Genomic DNA, 23,279 nt, shown 5'->3' on the forward strand with positions numbered 1-23,279 from the left:
ATTGTCTATAGACAAATCCTATTATGGGCAAGACTTCTTCAAATCCAATTCAACAGACTTCTATATGCTCACACAGAAAGTTAACAAACATGTTGACTTGGAGGAATAGCTTCTAAGAGATACCATCTTTTAAGCAATGACCTCATGAAAAGATAAGTTTATTTTTTGTTCTTGTTGTTTAAGACTAGTTTAATGGAATTTATGATGAATCAGTTATGAACATGGTGACATATTATATGAAAATATGCTGAGCACAAATATAATCAGTCAGTGAAAACTGGGGTTTGAGTCCCCCCCAGGGAATATTGGTGATACTCGAGAGGTTTCTGAGAAAAAAAAAAAAGATAAAATCTGCAATCAGAAGGAATCAGGCAACCTTCATTTTACAGATAAGTCTCAGAAATTCACAAAGTAAGTGGCAGAGCTGAGATTCAAACTCAAGTCATCTGATTCCAAATCCAGGGCCTTATCTACTATACTACAATGGCTCACAAGTGTGGTTTATTTATACAGCATGAAGAAAAAATGCAGTACTTTTTCATACGTTAAATGATGCTAATCTTATAATCTTAAGTAGTAAGTAAAGCATTATCATCTTTATTTCAAAGATAAAGAACTAAGCACAGGAATCTGAAAAACCTGACAAAAATCATACATCACTGTTTTTTATAACACTTCAAAGTTTTGAAAAGCACTTTCCAGATCATTCTCATAATAACCCCATTTTATTGAGGCTCAAAGAAGTTGTTCACTTTGAAGTCATAGAAAATGGGATCAACTCATTTTTTTGGAAGAGAAACAAGAATTCCAAACTTTTACAAATAGTCCTCTTCACTACATGACTTGGTCTTTTTCTTCCTTCCTTTCTTCCCTATTTTTCTCCCTATCTTGATTCATCCCTTCTCTTTGTACCCATTTCTCTTACTCCCAGTATTGTAGAACTAACAAAACTATGTCCCAGAGTTCTTTCTGAGAAGTATCTGGCTTGAGAAAGAGAGACTCTAAATGAAAGAGGTTCACTGTCATGTTCACATGCTTTCTGGGTTTTCTGGGTGTTCTCCAGCACCACTGCATAGACAATGAACTGTACCCAAATATACCATCATATTTTCCATCAGAATTCAATAATCCAGGTTAAACAGCCTAAGAATATGATATTAAAGAGAAAATAGCTTTCCTGCCCTTAAAGTTTTTATTTCCCAATTTGGGCTTAATTGAATAAAAGTATTATCCAAATTTAACAAAATCAGATACTCTCAGAACTTTCTAAAAGCAATTTTCACACTATTCCACTAAAATTTCTTCATTCTAGCTTCAATAAGCAAGCACATAGCCCTTCTGTGACTCTTCATAGTTTGGAAAGATCAATACTTATGATCAAAAGAAATTAAGAAAAGTTTTCACATAAAACTCACCACACAACAGGTTGGACATTGTGTTTTATAGGATAAAAATTTTCTTATGCACAGAGAACAGTCTGAAAAAAAATGAAAATGACACATAATCAGTCCATTAATATGTATTTATAATCCAAATTTGACTTCTAACAAAACTTCAATCAATCCATCAACAAGTATCTTTCTACTTTCTATGTGCCAGCCACTGTGCTAAGTACTAGGGATATAAATATAAAAAATTAAATTTTAATGAGGAAGATAAGAAGGACAAATGGGCATATAAAGAATAAACACAGAGTATAAATGCTAAGCTATGTGAACATAGTAGCTGTTGAAAAAGATAACTCTGACAATGAAGAAATCAAATTTTAAGTTTCAAATTTAGAGACAGAGTAGAATTTAATGGCCTTAATGCTAAAAATAACTAGGCCACCAATTTAATCCCTTAACAGCAGTTCAATATTGAGTGTCAACACATCAATGCTGGAGGATTCCAGAAGACCCTGTTTTTATAACATATCAAAATAAAACATTTGTTTATAACTCTGTGAACTACAATACCTTAATTTTACCCTAGGGACCTTAATACTCAAAAGTACTGGATTATTGAAGCTTAATACTACAAATGTATCTTGAATTGTTTTATCTTTCCCTTTATTAAGTACTCTGTTCTTGATAAATAACTTTAATGTGTTTTGTGGAGATATATATAATTGCTTATCAGCACCCAGACTTGCTTAGTTTAAATTTTTGGCTGGATGGGGAGTCCACAGTGGTCAATAATCTTCCTATTTCCTGACATATTAATAACTTTGTATTTAATAGATGAGAATCTAAAAACACAACATGAATAAACTATGGTTTTGCTTTGATAGCTACAAAGTTCACTGACATGTACAAGGAACAATTTTAGTACATATGATTGCAACAAGAAGGTTCCAAGAACATACACTTAAACAAAAGATAGCACAAGGTACAACAAGCAGATATTGTACAGGAAACAGTACTGTGAATTATCAATTGTCTAATAACAGATTGACTTCACTTATGCCAGACTAGTGATATAAAGATTAAAAAATAACAATGGACGGAGGAATTAACAATCTAGAAGGATAACACTTATACAAAAATAATTATAAATTAGAATATAACTATATAGGCGAGATTAAACAGAAAAGAATGACAAACTCAGGAAAGAAGGGCCTACTTCTAGCTATGGGCACAGGTTCAGAATTTTAGAAGTGGAAAGGACTTAGAAGTCATGTAGCACAGGAGTTCTCAATTTGGGATCCACAGACACACATCCCACACCTCCACCAATACCATGAACAGATGTCAGGGGGTCTATAAAACTTGGATGGGAAAAAAAAAAGTCATTTTTTTTTTCATTAAAGTTTCTACTACCTGAAATTATACCTCCCTCAAATATGAATTTTTAAAAAACATTATTCTGAGAAAGAGTTCAGAAGCTTTACCAGACTCCCAAAGGAGTCCATGACATAAAAAGGTTAAAACCTATGCTCAGTGCAACCTCTCCCTTTAGGTATGAAGAATCTGTGACCACAGAGATTAAGGGACTTGCCTTACATCATACACAAAATAAAGTGACAAAGAGAGTTGAAAAGTGGGGACTGAACCCTGAGCTATAAAACTAAAGTCTGTTTTCTTTCTATTGCACCACAATGAGAAAATCCTAGAAAAGTTATCACTAGCCGGATCTTTAAGAACATGAAGAATTATGGTGAGTACGATATGGAAAGTGTCTGCATCAGACATCAAGGAGTTTCTCTTCTCTTCCTCAATATGCTGATAAGAATAACCCATACCTCCCAATGTTATAAGTCATGGTCAAAGGAGATAATAAGAAAGCCTTAAAAAGTACATATACATACTACTGTGGATGTCATTCTTCTCATAATAATTATAATTACCTTCCTCCCAGATTGGGTGTATTCAAGGAAACTATTTGAGGAATGTTCATATTTAAAAAAACAAGAGCTTCTGGGAAATCCAAAAGGCCATTTGACAGAAAATAAATGATAAATCAAAATGAACTGAAAATGGATATAAGGATAGGAAACATACTTGTAATTGCATTAGTTTAAGGAATTCTCTAATCTATTACTGCAAGTGAGTCCCTTCTGTACAATGCACAGTCTTAACATTAAGTGTTTAAGTGGCTTGCCCAGAATCAGTCAGAATGTGTCAGAAACAGAATGTGAGCAAGTATTCCTAATTCGAGGGCAGCTAAGTAGCACAGTCAATAGAATGCCAAACCTAGAGTCAAAAAAGCCTGAATCTGTTTCAGCTTCATCAATTGTAAAATGAGCTGGAGAAAGAAATGGTCAAGGGTCTCTACCAAGAAAACCCCAAATGGGGTCACAAAATCAGACACAACTGAAACAATTCTGACAACTGATACCACAAAAAAAAAAAAAAAAAAAAAAAAAGGAAGAGAACAAGATCAGCTCATTCAACTACAGGGGAGAGCTCTTACCCAAACAAGGATATATTCCTTCCTCTCCTAAAACAGTCACCACCCTGCAGCAGGCTCTCATCATCCTAGACTTGTGCACCAGCCCTCCTACCTCAAGTCTCCTCTCCAGGCCAGTCCATCCTCTCTGCTGTCAAATTGATCTTCTAAACTGCGGGATTGACCATATTACATCCAAATTCAATAAATTTAATTGGTTCCCTGTCACTTCCAGGATCAAATACAAAAACCTGTTTTTCTTTCAGTCTTTCATAACCTAGCTCCTTGCTACCTTTCCAGTCTTCTTCTACTTTCACATTCTCTGAGATTCAGTTTCACTGACCTTCTGCTCAGTGCCAAACATATAGTAAGCATTTAATAGATGCTTGTTGCCTTGACTAGAGATAAAGGTAATCATAAAAAATAAAATATAATTTTATTACATGAAATATAAAAAATTTTGCATAAACAAAAATCAATGCATCTAGAAGTAATCCCTTTTCAACCATTATCTCTGATATAGATACAAATATCCAAGATATATACATATGGGGACATAAAACACAAGCATATAAACAAGAATTACTCTGAAAGAAAAAATGGTCAGTCAATCAACAAGTATCTATTAAGTACTTACTATGTACTAGGCACAAAGTACACAAACAATTCTCCTAAAAATTGCAAACTATTAACAGACTATGACAGATAAAGTGAAATAAGCTATTCAATGTCGTATCAGATCTGAGTTTTTAAAAAAAAAAAAAAAAAAAAAAGAAGAGTTTGGAGTTTTGCAAGGAAAATGAAAATCAAAGTAACTCTGAAGTTTCATTTTACTACTAGAAAACTAACAAATATGACAGAAGATGGAAACAGTCAATGTTGGAGTTATTTTGAAAAAACAGGTACACTAATAGACTGTAGACAGCAGTGAATTGGTCCAGCTATTATGAAAAGCAATTTGGCTTTTTAAAGTGACTAAATCCTTCAAGCAAAAGAGCTTACATAATAATCCAAGGATGTCACAGGCAGAAAAGGTAGGTCCCAAATACACAAAAATATTCATAGTAGAACTTTTTGTTGTAGTAAACAGTTAAAAACAAAACTATATCCCTTAATTGGAGAAATAGCTATACAAATTGTGATCCATGATTACCGAAATGGTATTGTGCTATAAAAAACACTTAAATATGAAGAATTCAAAAAAATCATGCAAGGAAAATGCAAATGAACTCATACACAATGAAATAAGCAAAAGCAGGAAAAAAATACAGAACTGAACTCCAACAATGAAAAAGGAAAAAATATAATATATATTCAATAATATGGATATAATATAAATGAATAAGCAAATGAAGAAAGGATGTATAATTATAGTGACCAAACCTGGTCCTGAAAAAAAAAAGCTGATAACAGTTACTTTTCTTTCACGGACTCTGAGACAGGGGATTTACTGATATGAAACATGGAATAAGACTTAGGTATTATATTCTTGCAGAACTCCCTATTTTTTTTTTTCTCTTTCTTATTCTTCATTATAAGGAAAGGTTCACTAGGCATGGAACAAGGAAGGATCATATTTACAAATAAAGGTGATACAAAAAATAAAAATAAAAAATTTGCATTAAATTTAAAAAAATGTAAAAACTGGCATTTCCATGGGAACCTAAGAATACTCCTAGGTCAACTCTTCACAAAATAGAATTTTAAATGTAGAAGTAACCTCAGAAATCATTCCATTCCAATCCTCTCATTTTAGAGATGAGAATACTGATACTTACAATGATAAAGAAATCTGCCCAATGTCACATACAGCTAGTTTATTGTGCCAGAGATGAGACTAGGCCCTAGACTTTCCAACCCCCAGTCTAGTACTCTCTTTAAGATGGAGCTTCCTGAGATAATACCAATCTTGAAGAAATGAATGTTAGGATCTTGATTGTGCTTTCTGTTTTATAATGTTTATACATATAAGTACTTTTATCCAAATACTATGCATTTGAAAGTTGAGGATCAAAGAAATGAGATGATCTGCCCAGTCATAATATACAGTTAATATATACTAGAATCAGGACTTAAGTCTAGGTCTTTCAACTCCAATTCCAGAAAGTCCCCATGCATTCTTCTACTAAGTCACTATGACCACATCCCATATTTAGCATCAAAATACATGAGAACACAATATAAATTTTTAATTAGTACTGATAAAACCCAGAATTTCTTGCATCTTCCTGGCTATTTTATTCATCTAAGTATATTTAATGTAAGACTAATATTAACAAGTCAGTCCTTTGCAGAGATTTAGGCTTCATAATTTATTTTTCTTCTGTATATCAATTACTTTAAAACAGAAATTGGAAATCCCTAATTTTAGGGTCATTAACCTGGGTTCTGTAACTTTTTTTTTTTTAACTATTTCATTATAATAGAATTCCTTTATTTCATTGTATAATTCTATTATAATAGAATTCTTATGTATTTTAAGCACTTAAAAATATTATTTTTAAGAAACTATAAGCATCACCAAATTACCAAAAGGAGGTGTAATTATGAATAAATGAAATCTTTGGTTTAGTTTTAACTTTATCAGATTACTGCCAAACATAGACTGGTGAGAGCCAGTACGGAGAAGAGAGTATCTCCTGGTAGATTCAGCAGTTATTCCATTCAAAGTAGGGTCTTTGCAAAATTGATAAGGCAATTGAATCACTCTGAATGATGGGTTACCTCTTTTTTTCCCAAAAAGTGTTTTTAACTTGTGACTTTGTCTTTCTCACCAACTAAGAACCAACAAGGATAAAATGTGCAGAAAATAAAAAGTCCCCAAATCATAAAATAAAGGCTAATTTTAATAAAATTTTCAAGCATGGCTAAGAGACAACTCTAAATTCTCAATAAGGATGGTAAGAACAATAGAGTTGTATTTGGGTTTCTTTGAATTACTTATGAACAAGTCAAACACAACCTCTCTCAGTTTCATTTCTCTCATATATAAAATTAGAAGAATATAATTAGATGATCAAAGTCACTTTCAGCTTTTATATTCTGGGATTTTATGAATATCAAAAGGGAGTAATATTCCCTAAAGTTCTGACGTAAATTCTAAATCCTAAACAGTTTCTTCAAATAGTACAAAACCTTGAGACTCAGTTCCATGGGAAAATAAAGCTTTATTTCAGGAATTAACTATAAAGTTTTTAAATGAAAGCAAAAATTATGGTTCCTAGGTAGCAAAGTACTAAAGATAATAGAAAACTAATAAAAAGTTTCCAAGTGGTTGTGACAATAATCTCCAAATTGCTCACTCATTTCAGAATATACTGAGCCTCTCAATTCTGATTTTCTCTTCACTTTCTTTGTTTTCCTTCTCTCCTCTATCCCTTTAAATGATTGTTAAATAAAGCTCTCCTTTTCATTTAAAAAGGTATTGAAGGGAATATATTCATTTCTTTATACTAATTCTAAATATATACATATCCATTCACTTAAATTGTGATGGCTTGCATTTATAATTTTTCCCCTGTTGGTCAAGGGTTCTCAAGAGCAAAATGGTGCCTCCTACTCCTGATTTAATTTTATAACAGTTATTTTAAGTGGTAATCTAGAAACAGATATTTTGAAGATCTTTAATTACAAAGAAAGAGAAAAATATGCTTTAAGATTATTAATGCATTACAAGGAGAATTTTCCATTTCACGGGATTTATGTGTAGAAAATTATATAGCATAAATACTCTCTAATTGCATGAGTCTGAATTAATTTATCTATACTTTGCAAATGCTTGACAATCACAAATGAATTTTAAATGCAGTACTTGTTATATATATCCAAAATAAATGAATCAGAGCAAAATTAAAACAAAAAAGGGAGTAGAATAGAAAGTGGAACATGCCAGAAAAGTTCAGTCTTAATAAATGGAAAGGCCCTTAGATTACTGATTCCAATTCACCTTGGACAATGTTAATGGAACATGCAATGAATGTTGAGTGAAACAACTAAACCAACTCACCCAAGTCACTGAAGGTATTTAAATTATTAAAACAACACTAAAGACAAAGCTACTTTGAGATTTGAGAGAAACTGTAATAGTGTTTTATCCTCTTATCATTTAAAAAAAAAAAAAAAAGACCTACTAAAGATTCAGAATTTCAGAGGACTGAAACAAAAGGTTCATAAAAGAAACTATTATTTTTGGACATCTGAATAGTTCTGGAAGTTAAAAGCCCCCATCATTAATCTCCTGAAAAAAGAAATACATTAAAACAATAAGGGCTGGTTAGGGATGGCAGAGTCACAAGGTTCTCTTCTTTGCTGATAAAAAACACTTGAGATAGCGATAGATTGGCAACTCTAAGCATTCATTATTATAATTGGAGGAAAAATGGCATGGTAAAATGGAAATCCAAAGACAATTCCCAAATCCTGTAATTTTCTATAATTCAAACACTATCTCTCATTAAGCATTTCATCATAGCTGTACCTAGTAGCAATCCAAATTCTGGTATAAATTTTACATGCTCCCTCACCTAACACAAGAAGTTGGAAAAGATTAGATCTAGATGATACAAAAACTGAATACCTAATAACTGAAAATTGGAACAATGATTAGCATCTTCATTGTAAATACTTTATGCAATTATATAAAGAATTTTTAAGCACTTATCACTCCTCAAAATTATTAATTTGGAAGAATAAATAAAAAGATAAATACACTGTAACACATGACTCCTTCCAGAATCAGCTATCAAATGAAATTCAAGAACAGTTTAAATTGCTATTTCATGTCTGAAATTCTCTCACTAAAAAATAAATAAATAAATAATGTACATTTGTCTTAATTTTATAAAGATTTTCAAGTCCTATAACTCTAACTCAAGAATTAATGACTGGCTAGCCAATTTTATTTTTTAGTTTTATTTCATTTTAATTATATATGCCTTGTTTTCCAAGTTGAGGTTAATGTTAACCCTGTTCTATGAATGTTGGACAACAAAAATACCTTATGCTGTGACCAAAACCTTTTTTATTTTCAGTACTAAAAAAGAGATTAAAAAGAAGGAAGAAATGATGGAGTGAAAACAAAAACAAAAACAGGAACATTATAAAAATTTATTAAATAGAAGCCATATATCAGATATGTTTTATTGCAGTACCCCAAGTTGTCAGTGCTAAATACCATTTGATATAGCACAAAATACATCTCACACATTCTCACAAGAAAATATTTTTATACTTACAGTTATGTGAACACTGAGGAATGATCATTGCAATGTTGAAATAATCAAAGCAAATTGCACATCTCAGCAAATCATCTACTGCCTGAAAAATAAAAATACATCAAAAATACTTTAAAGTTTCTAAGTAAGTTGGAAACATACATGAGCATTACTACTAGGCAACAAATCTTATAAAATGAAACTTTCTACTATACTAAACATTCCTTCTAAATTCCCCCCAGGAAAGAATGTAACAATCCTTTTTTTCTTCTCATCTGTTCAGTGTTCTATGTTCCTGCTTGAGGTATCTGGCTCATCAATAAGGTTCTTCTGCTTCTCTGTGCTGACAGCCCAAAATTAACAGGACAAGCTATCAAAAGAGGCTGATTATAAAAATGGTATTTCATAAGAGACCAGCTAGTTCAAGAACCTCATTTCATAGTTGAAAAAATAAAGGTCATAAAGGGTTGCATAAGATAGCAGAAAGAACTATGAACTTCAGAAATCAGAGACACTTCTGATACTTACTAATTACATGACCACAGGCAAGTCAATGAATCTAAGTTTCAATGTCTTCATCAGAAAATAGGGAAAAAACCAGGCATAGTCCCTATTTCACAGGGTTCTTAAAAGAATCAAATGTGATCGAGTGTGAAATACTTCACAAATCCTAATTCACTATATAAAGCTCTGATTTTTTATTAAATGATTTTCCTCATGTGCTAATGCTTATTACAGCAATGGGCCAAGAACCCAGGCCTGCTAACCTGAAATCCAGTGCCATTTCCAATACACAAGACTTAAAAAATAACAAAAAAACAGCACTAAAAGACCCAGAAAGGACTAGAGAACCAAAGGGAAGGCTGTCAGACAAATTGCCTAGAGTATCATTTGGGCCAGGGAGGGTTGTCCAGGAAACAGAATCCTTGCTGAACTCAAGAAATCCAAAAAGGCAACATTCTATTACAGGTTTCAAAATGCAATTATAAGGAAAGGGGAAAGAAAGAGAAGGAAGTATTTCCAAAGCACTCATTGTGTGTTAAGCACTAGACTAAGTACTTTTATAAAATTATCTCATTTGATCCTCACAATATCGCTATAAGGTAGGTACCCATTTTACAGTTGAGGAAACTGAGGAACACAAAGGTGACTTACCCAAGATAATATGCTAAGTTAAAATAAGTAAATATCAAAGCTAAAATCCAACTTGCTAATGTTTTCTTTGTGAAAATCACTTTCCATTTATAGCGTATAAAATTTGTATGTATCTAGTTATTCATATGTTCTCTCCCCCAGTGAAATGTAACCTCTTTAGGCAGAGACTGTTTTTGCCTTTCTTTATAATCCCCAGAGTTTAGCAACACCTGGTATATGTGGTATATGTGATTATAAAATGCATACCAATTGATCAACTGAATATTATTTTGAAATATGGTTTCATGTTTTCAAAATAATACCTTACACTTAACATAGCACTTTATATCATCTTAAATACTTTTACAGATATCATCTCAAATTCCCACTATAGTCTGTAGAGAAACTAAGATAGGTGTTATTCTCATTTTACAGATGAGGAAATAGAGACATTTACTTTCTGGGCTCCACTCCTGACTCCCTGGTTTTTTTCCACATCAAGTAACAGTACTCTCCTCATCCCACAAGTTCCATCCATTCTGGTCTTCTCACTCTGTAGATTTCCTCATACTCTCCCTCCCAACAGAACTCCCACACATACTTTCCAGCTTCCTTCTAGATACTGTTTCCAGCTAGCTGGTACAGTAGCAGATAAGAGTGTTAAGACTGGAGTCAGGAAAATTCTAGCTTCCTGAACTCAAATCTGGCTTCAAACACTTATTAGCTGTGTAACCTTGGGCATGTCACTTAACTCTACTTGCCTCCATTTCTTCTCTGTAAAATGGAGAAGAAAATGAAATATATATAAATATATATAGCAAGAAAACTCCAAATGAGGTCACAAAGAGTTTGATACAAGTAAAAAATGACTGAAGCTCCCTTCATTAGAATACAAACTCCTTGAAACCAAGAATTGTCTTTAACTTTTGCACATATCCAGCACTTAACACTAATATCTAGTATATAACAAAAACAATTAGTAACTGCTTGTTGGGGGGGAAGGGTAATTTACCTAAGTCTATGTGGTGAATACGAGTGTAGAAGACAGTCCAGAAAGACCATACCAAACTTGAGAGTGGAAAAAAACATAAATTCAAATTCAAATTCTGCCATTTAAAAATTGTGCTGCCTTAGGCAACCTAATCTACCTCTCTGACCTTTGGAGGCCTTACATGCAAAATGAAGAAAACACTTCAGATGCCTCTCAAGCTTATTGTGAATCAAACAGCACTTATGTATAAACTTCAAGTCTCATTGGATGTGAGCTACTACTGTTGCTCACAAGTAAAGTCCAGATCACCCCATGATTATCAAGTCCAGAGCACTTTGCACTATATTACTTCCCTTTTTTCAAGGATTTTGAGTATTTCAGATTATGGTGCTTATCTTTACCAAAGATATTTTTCAGAGGAGTTCCAGAAGCTGCTTCAGCATCTGTCTAAGACTGTGCCATGAATACAGGCAGACAGGGAGAGACAAAGGTGACTTCAGAAAGTTCTACTGAGAAAACTCCCTAACCAAGGCAGAGCAGTACCTGTTCAACAGTTTAGTCTCAGAGAGCTGCCTGAAGCACACTGAGATTATAGAATTGGCAGAGGGTCACCTGCCACTAAATATCAGAAGCAAGACTTGACTACCAAGGCCAGATCTGTATCTACTACATCATGTTGCTAGGAGAATACTGGGATTAAAAGAAAACACTGTCAAATCATTGAAAGCAATATACCATTCTCATATGAAATCAGCCTACTCTCTTCTTGTTCAATTTGGGGATCAGGTCATTTTCCACGTTTTAAACATATATATTGCCCCATTTATACATACATATATGTATATATTTATATCATGAGAGAAGAGAGAGAGAAGAAAGAGAGATGACCCAACTCCATAGGTAATGGAGTTACTTATATGAATGTGGATTCTCCTTCTAGTTTGTTCTTCCTATATGGAATCTCTTTCGCATAACTATGGATCACAATGAGGAGGCATACTTTTTAATACTTGAGAAATCAGCACGAGGTGGTCCTCCAGGAGCATCTATAAGGTATTACTTGCCTAATTAGCCTCTGTACTTGGTCATCACCTTTTGACAAGCATCATCTCCCAATTTTATGCCTTGCTTAATATAGATACGCAGGGCCAAAGAACAAAATTACCTTTGTGGTTGTGCCTTTTTTGTTGCTGTTGTATCTCTTTATTTTAAGGATTTACTTTGTTTAAAAAAATTTTTTTTAAATTTTTAACAAAACAAAATGGCACCTTGTAATCTCTACACCAACTTGTAACTACAAAGATGTAGTTTGTTGTGGAAAACTATGAAACCTTCTCAGAATTTCCTCAAGGATAGTCTTTATACGTATGTGGGCCATTTTCATGAAAATTTGGGGGAGATAAGTGACACTAAACATTAAAAGTCAAATTTAGAGTAATCATAATACCTATGAATTTCTTCCATTATTATGGCATCTTCTACTTTAGTTTCTATGTTTAAATCAATTCCAAAGTCAATTATAATATCCACAATGTTAAATATGTATTATGTCTCACCAATAATTATATATCATTATTAATCATCAATGATTAAAGAACATCCTTTATGTAATAATATATAGAAATGTACAAATGGCAATATACAAACTTGTATTTAATATACAAATTATTATAGAATTAGAAGTTATCGTTATATATAATCAACTATATGATTATATAATAAACAAATATGTAAGTATATATGGGCTATATAAGCGACATCCCACATGAATATGTATGGATTTTCATTAATAAACGATATGTGCTAATTAATTAATAATAATCTGCATGTGCTACTACCCATGCTACTCATGACTCTCCATTGATAGTAAACACTTTAAAGTTTGCAAAGCACTTTACAGTTACTTCATTGCACCCACACAACTCTACCGACACATGTATGCATACTGAAACTGTACGTGCACAAATACACATATATTCTATGCTAATTATATGCAGATTCTAGGTAAATGGCAGAGGGATGCGCGCGTATTAAATGGGGGAAGGAAAGAGTGGTAATTGACTACACAGCCGGCATTGCGTACAGCGGGAACATATCTGGGGATCCATAGTATGCCGTGGCCACAACTTTCCGGCTCTCTTTTATGACACCCAAACAGCGCTGTCCAGCACCTAGGACAGAGTCTCGCAATCGCTATTGCCGGGGTCACCTCGGGGCTACACGCTTCCCAGACAGGATTTCCCTCAGTCACCACCAGCACCACCACAACAACCACAACTCCTCCCCCTCCCCCTCCCGAGCTCGGAGTTCCGACAGCCCCGGTCCCGGAGTGACAGCACTGAGGGAGCCGCACAGGCCCCTCACCCAGCCAGAAACTGTCAAGAGGCGGGATCTGAACTCGGGTCTTCCGGCCAGTCCGGAGCCAGCGCCGGGTACTCGCGATAGCACCGCCCCCAACAGCAAAACAAAGTACACACGGGGCAGGTGAGCCCCGGGCGGAGGGAGAGGGGGCTGCCTCCCGGGCAGGGACGCCCGCCCTGCCCCCTCAGCCCCTCCAGAGCGCCGGAGGCCACTGCGGCCAGGCCCGGGGCGCCTTCCTCGCCCCGGGATCCCCGGGTCCCCGGGCCCCCGGGGCCGCCGCCGCCGCACTCACTTTCATGTCGACCAAGCGCGAAGGCCACCGATCCTCGTCTGGCTGAGCCATCGCGGCTCCGGGGGCCCCAGATCGGAGGACGGCCACTACCAACGGTTACCGCTCTTCTCCCGCTACTCGAAATTACCCGCCCTCGCGGTACGTCACTACCGCCGCGGCCCCGGCATTCATCCGGAGCGCAAGGGCTGCTGGGAATTGTAGTCCTTTGCTGTGCAGCTTAAACCCCCGCCAATTCTCTAATCAGAGTCAGGGAGGGACTTCCCAAAGAAAAGGATAGGTAGCTGAATTTTAGAGTGAGGGGCAAGTGCACTGGGCTTCTCCTCACTTTAAAGCATGCAAAGTACTTTACAATTATTATTTCATTTTATCCCCACAACAACCTGGGAGGCAGGTGCTTTAATTATCCCAATTTCTTTGGAAATTGAGGCAAACAAGTTAAGCGATTTGGCCAGAAACACACTGTGTCTGAGGCCGGTTTAAATTCTGGGCTGTTGTGGGCCAGAACTCTGAACCTGAAACAAAGGATTCTTACAAGGTGCTAAGTCAGTGGAATTGATAGAGACAACAGTTATCTAATTTAGCATGGTTCAGTATGATTAATCTGATCCTACAAGGAGATGCCCTGGGCCAGAACTTGAAACAAAGGATTCTTACAAGGTGCTAAGTCTGTGGAATTGATAGAGACAACAGTTATCTAATTTAGCATGGTTCAGTATGATTAATCTGATCCTACAAGGAGATGCCCTGGGCCAGAACTTGAAACAAAGGATTCTTACAAGGTGCTAAGTCAGTGGAATTGATAGAGACAACAGTTATCTATTAGCATGGTTCAGTATGATTAATCTGATCCTACAAGGAGATGCCCTGGGCCAGAACTTGAAACAAAGGATTCTTACAAGGTGCTAAGTCAGTGGAATTGATAGAGACAACAGTTATCTAATTTAGCATGGTTCAGTATGATTAATCTGATCCTACAAGGAGATGCCCTGGGCCAGAACTTGAAACAAAGGATTCTTACAAGGTGCTAAGTCAGTGGAATTGATAGAGACAACAGTTATCTAATTTAGCATGGTTCAGTATGATTAATCTGATCCTACAAGGAGATGCCCTGGGCCAGAACTTGAAACAAAGGATTCTTACAAGGTGCTAAGTCAGTGGAATTGATAGAGACAACAGTTATCTAATTTAGCATGGTTCAGTATGATTAATCTGATCCTACAAGGAGATGCCCTGGGCCAGAACTTGAAACAAAGGATTCTTACAAGGTGCTAAGTCAGTGGAATTGATAGAGACAACAGTTATCTAATTTAGCATGGTTCAGTATGATTAATCTGATCCTACAAGGAGATGCCCTGGGCCAGAACTTGAAACAAAGGATTCTTACAAGGTGCTAAGTCAGTGGAATTGATAGAGACAACAGTTATCTAATTTAGCATGGTTCAGTATGATTAATCTGATCCTACAAGGAGATGCCCTGGGCCAGAACTTGAAACAAAGGATTCTTACAAGGTGCTAAGTCAGTGGAATTGATAGAGACAACAGTTATCTAATTTAGCATGGTTCAGTATGATTAATCTGATCCTACAAGGAGATGCCCTGGGCCAGAACTTGAAACAAAGGATTCTTACAAGGTGCTAAGTCAGTGGAATTGATAGAGACAACAGTTATCTAATTTAGCATGGTTCAGTATGATTAATCTGATCCTACAAGGAGATGCCCTGGGCCAGAACTTGAAACAAAGGATTCTTACAAGGTGCTAAGTCAGTGGAATTGATAGAGACAACAGTTATCTAATTTAGCATGGTTCAGTATGATTAATCTGATCCTACAAGGAGATGCCCTGGGCCAGAACTTGAAACAAAGGATTCTTACAAGGTGCTAAGTCTGTGGAATTGATAGAGACAACAGTTATCTAATTTAGCATGGTTCAGTATGATTAATCTGATCCTACAAGGAGATGCCCTGGGCCAGAACTTGAAACAAAGGATTCTTACAAGGTGCTAAGTCAGTGGAATTGATAGAGACAACAGTTATCTAATTTAGCATGGTTCAGTATGATTAATCTGATCCTACAAGGAGATGCCCTGGGCCAGAACTTGAAACAAAGGATTCTTACAAGGTGCTAAGTCAGTGGAATTGATAGAGACAACAGTTATCTAATTTAGCATGGTTCAGTATGATTAATCTGATCCTACAAGGAGATGCCCTGGGCCAGAACTTGAAACAAAGGATTCTTACAAGGTGCTAAGTCAGTGGAATTGATAGAGACAACAGTTATCTAATTTAGCGTGGTTCAGTATGATTAATCTGATCCTACAAGGAGATGCCCTGGGCCAGAACTTGAAACAAAGGATTCTTACAAGGTGCTAAGTCAGTGGAATTGATAGAGACAACAGTTATCTAATTTAGCATGGTTCAGTATGATTAATCTGATCCTACAAGGAGATGCCCTGGGCCAGAACTTGAAACAAAGGATTCTTACAAGGTGCTAAGTCAGTGGAATTGATAGAGACAACAGTTATCTAATTTAGCATGGTTCAGTATGATTAATCTGATCCTACAAGGAGATGCCCTGGGCCAGAACTTGAAACAAAGGATTCTTACAAGGTGCTAAGTCTGTGGAATTGATAGAGACAACAGTTATCTAATTTAGGGTGGTTCAGTATGGTCTATCTGATCCTACAAGGAGATGCCCTGGGCCAGAACTTGAAACAAAGGATTCTTACAAGGTGCTAAGTCAGTGGAATTGATAGAGACAACAGTTATCTAATTTAGCGTGGTTCAGTATGATCTATCTGATCCTACAAGGAGATGCCCTGGGCCAGAACTTGAAACAAAGGATTCTTACAAGGTGCTAAGTCAGTGGAATTGATAGAGACAACAGTTATCTAATTTAGCATGGTTCAGTATGATTAATCTGATCCTACAAGGAAATGCCCTGGGCCAGAACTTGAAACAAGGTTCTAAGTGGAATTGAGGAGACAATGGTTAAATCTAGTTTAGCATTGATTTAATCCTGCAACAAATGATGGTTTCCTAATGAAATAATGATTGGTTTGTACTGGGTGTGGGGCATGTAAGGGAGAAGCTCTCAGGGCCAGAAGGACAAACGCACTAGAAGCTCTCAGAGGCTGAGACAGATTCATCCCATCATCCACCCTTGTTGTGGCTGGAAGCTGAAGCACAAACCCTTAGAAGTTAGGGAGATTCAGAAGCCAGAGAAGGCAGGCGGGAGCTCAAGCTCTTGGAAGGAAGGAAAGAGGAAGGCCTCCATAAAACTAGCTGAGCCCCAATGGAAGGAGACAAGACTTTGAAGGAGACAATAAAGGATTTAGACTTTAACCCCTGGCTGCACTTGTGATTACTGAACTGAAACAAAGGCTGCCTCCAGAGACTCCAAGAAAACCTCAACAGAGAATATTACATTTTAGAGAGAATATTATATTTTGGCATCCAAAAGTGGGACAGACACGATCCTGATTTTGGTGGAAAAGTGTCCTCGACCCAGAAATTAGGGTGAGTACAAAAATACACAAGGAAACTTTATTAAAGGGCTAAAGTAGTACTTCAGCTAAAATGGGACAAATGTTTAGAAAATAGCCTTCTTTTCCAATTCAAGGAAAATGAGTAGAGAGTATGAAAAGCCAAAGTTTGATTATAATTTGGGAGCAGATCACTGAACTTTTAGAAACTGTACAGGACACATCTCCTTGGTGCTCTATGGAAAAAGAATTGGATCTAGAGGAGTGGAAATTAGTAGGAAAGCAACTATGTCAATTCTACAATGAAAATGGACCTGACTCAATTTCCAAAGAAACACTTTATACATACAATTTAATACATCTGGCTTTAGGAAATTATAGAAGTTATAGAATAAGCAAAAAGAAGAAAGAGCAGGAGAGGGAGGATCTTGACAAACTAGGTGAAAAGGATAAAGAATCAGATAAGAATGGAGTTAAGTACAATTCTGAGTGTGGTACTTAACAGCAGGAGCATTCCCTATCCCCTGACCTACCTCCTTCAATTAACCCTTCAAGGGTGGAGGGAGAAGGAGGAAGGGAAGGGGCAGTGACACAATCAGTACCACCTATGAAGCATCTTATGTCAAGATTACAAAAGGCACTGGTTAAGACTAAGAAAGAAGGACAGGATATATCTGATTTAAAAACAAATACATACCCTGTGATCAAAGAGCTTGACTCTTCAGGTCAACAAAGGAGAAGATACACTCCTTTTGATCTGGAAAAAAATTAAGGATTTGAAAAAGGGTTGCACTCTTTATGGGGCTACATCATCTTATGTTAAGATGTTACTAGAGAATTTGGCTTATGAAATCCTAATCCCTAGTGATTGGAAATCCATAGCAAGGACATGTTTAGAACCTGGACAAAATTTGTTGTGGCTTTCAGAGTATAGTGAATTATGTAGGAAACAAGCTCAACACAATAAGCAAACTGGAGTTAGCATACAGATCGCCTTTGACCAACTAGCAGATGAAGGTCAGTAAGCAGACAATTCAGCACAGACTAATTACCCCATAGCAGTTTATGAACAAATTGCTTCTGTTGCAATAAAAACTTGGGGTGCCCTCCCAGGGAAAGATCAAGAGGAAGCCTTCACGAAAATAGAGCAAGGTACCAATGAACCTTTTGCTGACTTTGTGGGACATTTGCAGACAGCTGTGACAAGAACCATTGGAGAAAATACAGCTACAAGAATTATAATAAGATAACTGGCTAAGGAAAATGCCAATGAGGTTTGCAGAAGAATCATATGGGGACTACACAAAGATGCTCCTTTAGAGGAGATCATAAGACGCTGTGCCACAGTGGGCACAAATGCTTATTACACCCAGACTATGATGAACATGGGAAGACAGGGTTCCTCTTGGCAAGGGACTTCTAGAGAAACTCATCGATGTTTTCAGTGTGGAAAAATAGGACATCTGATGTAGGTATAGAGATAGAGTGAGAAGACAGGGTGAGAGAAGACTTAAAACCCCATGTCCAAAATGCAACTGAGGTTTCTACTGGGCCTCAGAACATAGATTGATCCAGGGAAATGAGAGGTGGAGCCCAGCTTGAGGGCCCCAAGTGGGGCCTGATGGCAGCCGAGGTTACATCCAGAGGGTCTTTAGAAATTCAATATTAAGACAGGATCAATCAGCCAAAAAGCAATCAGATGGAGAAAGAGATTACAATTGGGGAGAATACAGGCTTTTAAACCCAACAGAAGGGCAGTGTCCAGTCCAAGCAGCTCCAATGTAATTGCCAAGTGATGAGGAGAGATCCAGAAAGTGGTGAATGGAAGGGATCAGATAGGTTAACGGCTTGGGAGAAAGGGTTTGCTCATATCTCTACAAATGGAGAAAGAATCAGATGGGTGCCAAGGAGCCATATTCATCTTGTCCATCACAGAGAGACAGAAAAAAGAGAAAAACCTCAAAACAGAGGAGAATACCTAAAAAAATCTGACACTGAAAGAGCATGGCTGATAATGAGAGTGTTAAAGAACTTTAAAACCAGCAGGAATCATTGGATTCCCTGAGACAAAAAATTGTTGATGAGACTATTGCAGGACTTCGAAACTTGCAGGAATTATTGGATTTCTGGCACGTGAACTAATGGACAATAGATTCCTTTTGGACTGTTTCTAGGACTTATGGACATATATAAATCCTCATATTTGTTCATGTTATTTGTTACATCATTACTAGCCTGTGTTGCTATATACTTATATAATTTATGTAATTATGTATAATACCTCCCATGTTGATGGATTTAAGAGTGAGTCGCTTCAGAAACCCACTAATCTGATTTGATTTTCCATTTCCTTTGATGTTTTCATCTCCTTTCCTGAGACATCAGGGAGGGTGTAATCACTTCCTTTTATGATGTTTTTGCCCCTTCTTTGAGGAGTCAGAGAAGGTGTGATCACTTCCTTTTTGGGGGTTCTCACCTCTTTGAGAAGTCAGGGAGGTCATGACCATCTATGTTCTAAAACAAAAGAAAGTGGGAGATGTTATGGCCAGAACTCTGAACTTGAAACAAAGGATTCTTACAAGGTACTAAGTCAATGGAATTGATAGACACAATAGTTATCTAATTTAGCATGGTTCAGTATGATCGATTTAATCCTACAAGGAAATGTTATGGTCAAAACTTGAAACAAGGTTTTAAGTGGAATTGAGGAGACAATGTTAAATCTAGTTTAGCATTAATTTAATCCTATGGGGGCGGAGCCAAGATGGTGGAGAAGACATCCATTCCTATTAAAAACACTTGAGAGTATAAGAATAAATGGACTTTTCCTTAAAATAATCAGCAGCATCTATTTAAAACCATCAGTAAGCATCATATGTAATGGAGACAAACTGCAACCATTCCCAATAAGATCTGGAGTGAAACAAGGTTGCCCACTATCACCGTTACTATTTAATATTGTATTAGAAACGCTAGCTATAGCAATAAGAGCTGAGAAAGAGATTAAAGGAATAAGAATAGGCAATGAGGAAACCAAATTATCACTCTTTGCCGATGACATGATGGTATACTTAGAGAACCCCAGAGATTCTGCTAAAAAGTTATTAGAAATAATCCACAACTTTAGCAAAGTTGCTGGTTATAAAATAAACCCACATAAGTCATCAGCATTCTTATATATCACTAACAAAATCCAACAGTCAGAGTTACAAAGAGAAATTCCATTTAAAGTAACTACTGATAATATAAAATATTTAGGAATCTATCTGCCAAGGGAAAATCAGAAACTTTATGAGCAAAATTACAGACCACTTTTCACACAAATTAAGTCTGATCTAACCAATTGGAAAAATATTAAATGCTCTTGGATAGGGCGAGCAAATATAATAAAGATGACAATATTACCTAAACTAATCTATTTATTTAGCGCTATACCAATCAGACTCCCAAAAAACTATTTTAATGACCTAGAAAAAATAACAACAAAGTTCATATGGAAAAACAAAAGGTCAAGAATTTCAAGGGAATTAATGAAAAAAAAATCAAATGATGGTGGCTTAGCTGTACCAGATCTAAAATTATATTATAGAGCAGCAGTTACCAAAACTATTTGGTATTGGCTAAGGAATAGATTAGTTGATCAGTGGAATAGATTAGGTTCAAGGGATAAAACAGTCAACAAATATAGCAACCTAGTCTTTGACAAAACCAAAGATCCCAGCTTTTGGGATAAGAACTTACTGTTTGATAAAAATTGCTGGGAAAATTGGAAACTAATATGGCAGAAACTAGGCATTGATCCATACTTAACGCCGTACACCAAGATAAGGTCAAAATGGGTTCATGACCTAGGCATAAAGAATGAAATTATTAATAAATTAGAGGAACATAGGATAGTTTACCTCTCAGACCTGTGGAAGGGGAAGGTCTTTATGACCAAAGCAGAACTAGAGATCATTACTGATCACAAAATAGAAAATTTCGATTATACCAAACTGAAAAGTTTTTGTACAAACAAAACTAATGCAGACAAGATTAGAAGGGAAGCAATAAACTGGGAAAATATTTTTACAGTCAAAGGTTCTGATAAAGGCCTCATTTCCAAAATATATAGAGAATTAACTCTAATTTATAAAAAATCAAGCCATTCTCCAATTGAAAAATGGTCAAAGGATATGAACAGACAATTCTCAGATGAAGAAATTGAAACTATTTCTAGTCATATGAAAAGATGCTCCAAGTCATTATTAATCAGAGAAATGCAAATTAAGACAACTCTAAGATACCACTACACACCTGTCAGATTGGCTAAGATGACAGGAAAAAATAATGATGATTGTTGGAGGGGATGCGGGAAAACTGGGACATTGATGCATTGTTGGTGGAGTTGTGAACGAATCCAACCATTTTGGAGAGTAGTTTGGAACTATGCTCAAAAAGTTATCAAACTGTGCATACCCTTTGATCCAGCAGTGTTACTACTGGGATTATATCCCAAAGAGATTATAAAGAAGGGAAAGGGACCTGTATGTGCACGAATGTTTGTGGCAGCCCTTTTTGTAGTGGCTAGAAACTGGAAACTGAATGGATGTCCATCAGTTGGAGAATGGCTGAATAAATTGTGGTATATGAAAATTATGGAATATTACTGTTCTGTAAGAAATGACCAACAGGATGATTTCAGAAAGGCCTGGAGAGACTTACACGAACTGATGCTGAGTGAAATGAGCAGGACCAGGAGATCATTATATACTTCAACAACAATACTAGATGATGACCAGTTCTGATGGATCAGGCCATCCTCAGCAACGAGATCAACCAAATCATTTCTAATGGAGCAGTAATGAACTGAACTAGCTATGCCCAGAAAAAGAACTCTGGGAGATGACTAAAAACCATTACATTGAATTCCCAATCCCTATATTTATGCACACCTGCATTTTTGATTTCCTTCACAAGCTAATTGTACAATATTTCAGAGTCTGATTCTTTTTGTACAGCAAAATAACGTTTTGGTCATGTATACTTATTGTGTATCTAATTTATATTTTAATATATTTAACATCTACTGGTCATCCTACCATCTAGGGGAGGGGGTGGGGGGGGGTAAGAGGTGAAAAATTGGAACAAGAGGTTTGGCAATTGTTAATGCTGTAAAGTTACCCATGTATATATCCTGTAAATAAAAGGCTATTAAATTAAAAAAAAATCAAAAAAAAAATTTTAATCCTACAACAAGTAATGGTTTCCTAGTGATATAATGATTGGTTTGTATTCAGTGTGGAGCATATAAGCAAGAAGCTCTCGGGGCCAGAAAGGACAAGTTCACTAGAAGCTCTCAGAGGCTGAGACAGATTCATTCCATCTTCCACCCTTGTTGTGGCTGGAAGCTGAAGCACAAACCCTTAGAAGTCAGGGAGATTCAAAAGCCAGAGAAGTGGGAGCTCAAGCTCTCGGAACCAAGGAAAGAGAAAGGCCTCCATAAAACTAGTTGAGCCCCAAGTGAAGGAGACAAGACTTTGAAGGAGACAATAAAGGATTTAGACTTTAACCCCTGGCTGCACTTGTGATTACTGAACTGAAACAAAGGCTGCCTCCAGAGACCCCAAGAAAACCTCAACAGAGAATATTACATTTTAGAGAGAATACTATACCTGTCTCCTTCAGTCCGAGTCCAGAACTCTAGCCACTATGCACTTATTACTTTGCTAATATAATAAAGGCTCTTCACAGCTTGGCTCTTATCTATCTTCCCAGACTCATTATATGGTATGAATTTCACAGTATGAATAAGTAAAAACTGTCCTCTAAGTGCCCCACTCTAAGCACTCCATGTGGCTTCTTTACTGGGTCATCCCCCTATAGAGAATGCTTTCTTTCCTGACCTCCACTTTCCTCACATCCTTCAGATACATTTTAAGCATTATCTTTGACTT

General features: G+C 36.2%; 1 protein-coding gene across 5 annotated transcripts in view; it reads right to left on the reverse strand.

The window, feature by feature from the left end:
• RAD18 (RAD18 E3 ubiquitin protein ligase) overlaps positions 1-14,005 on the reverse strand; it is a 105,277-nt gene extending 91,272 nt beyond the window's left edge. For 4 of the 5 annotated variants that reach the window (XM_031954440.1, XM_031954453.1, XM_031954446.1 and 1 more), the window contains exons 1-3: positions 13,862-14,005; positions 9,105-9,186; positions 1,416-1,477 (exon numbers count right to left, since the gene is read on the reverse strand). In XM_031954440.1, coding sequence (XP_031810300.1) covers positions 1,416-1,477; positions 9,105-9,186; positions 13,862-13,912 — 195 coding nt within the window. In that variant the 5' untranslated portion in view covers positions 13,913-14,005. The remainder of the gene's footprint in view (positions 1-1,415; positions 1,478-9,104; positions 9,187-13,861) is intronic. The other variant, XM_031954461.1, reaches the window with a different exon arrangement.
• Between the last annotated feature and the right edge of the window lie 9,274 nt (positions 14,006-23,279).

Source organism: Sarcophilus harrisii, chromosome 1 (genome assembly GCF_902635505.1).
Source record: "Sarcophilus harrisii chromosome 1, mSarHar1.11, whole genome shotgun sequence".
NCBI classification, from domain to species: Eukaryota; Metazoa; Chordata; class Mammalia; order Dasyuromorphia; family Dasyuridae; genus Sarcophilus; species Sarcophilus harrisii.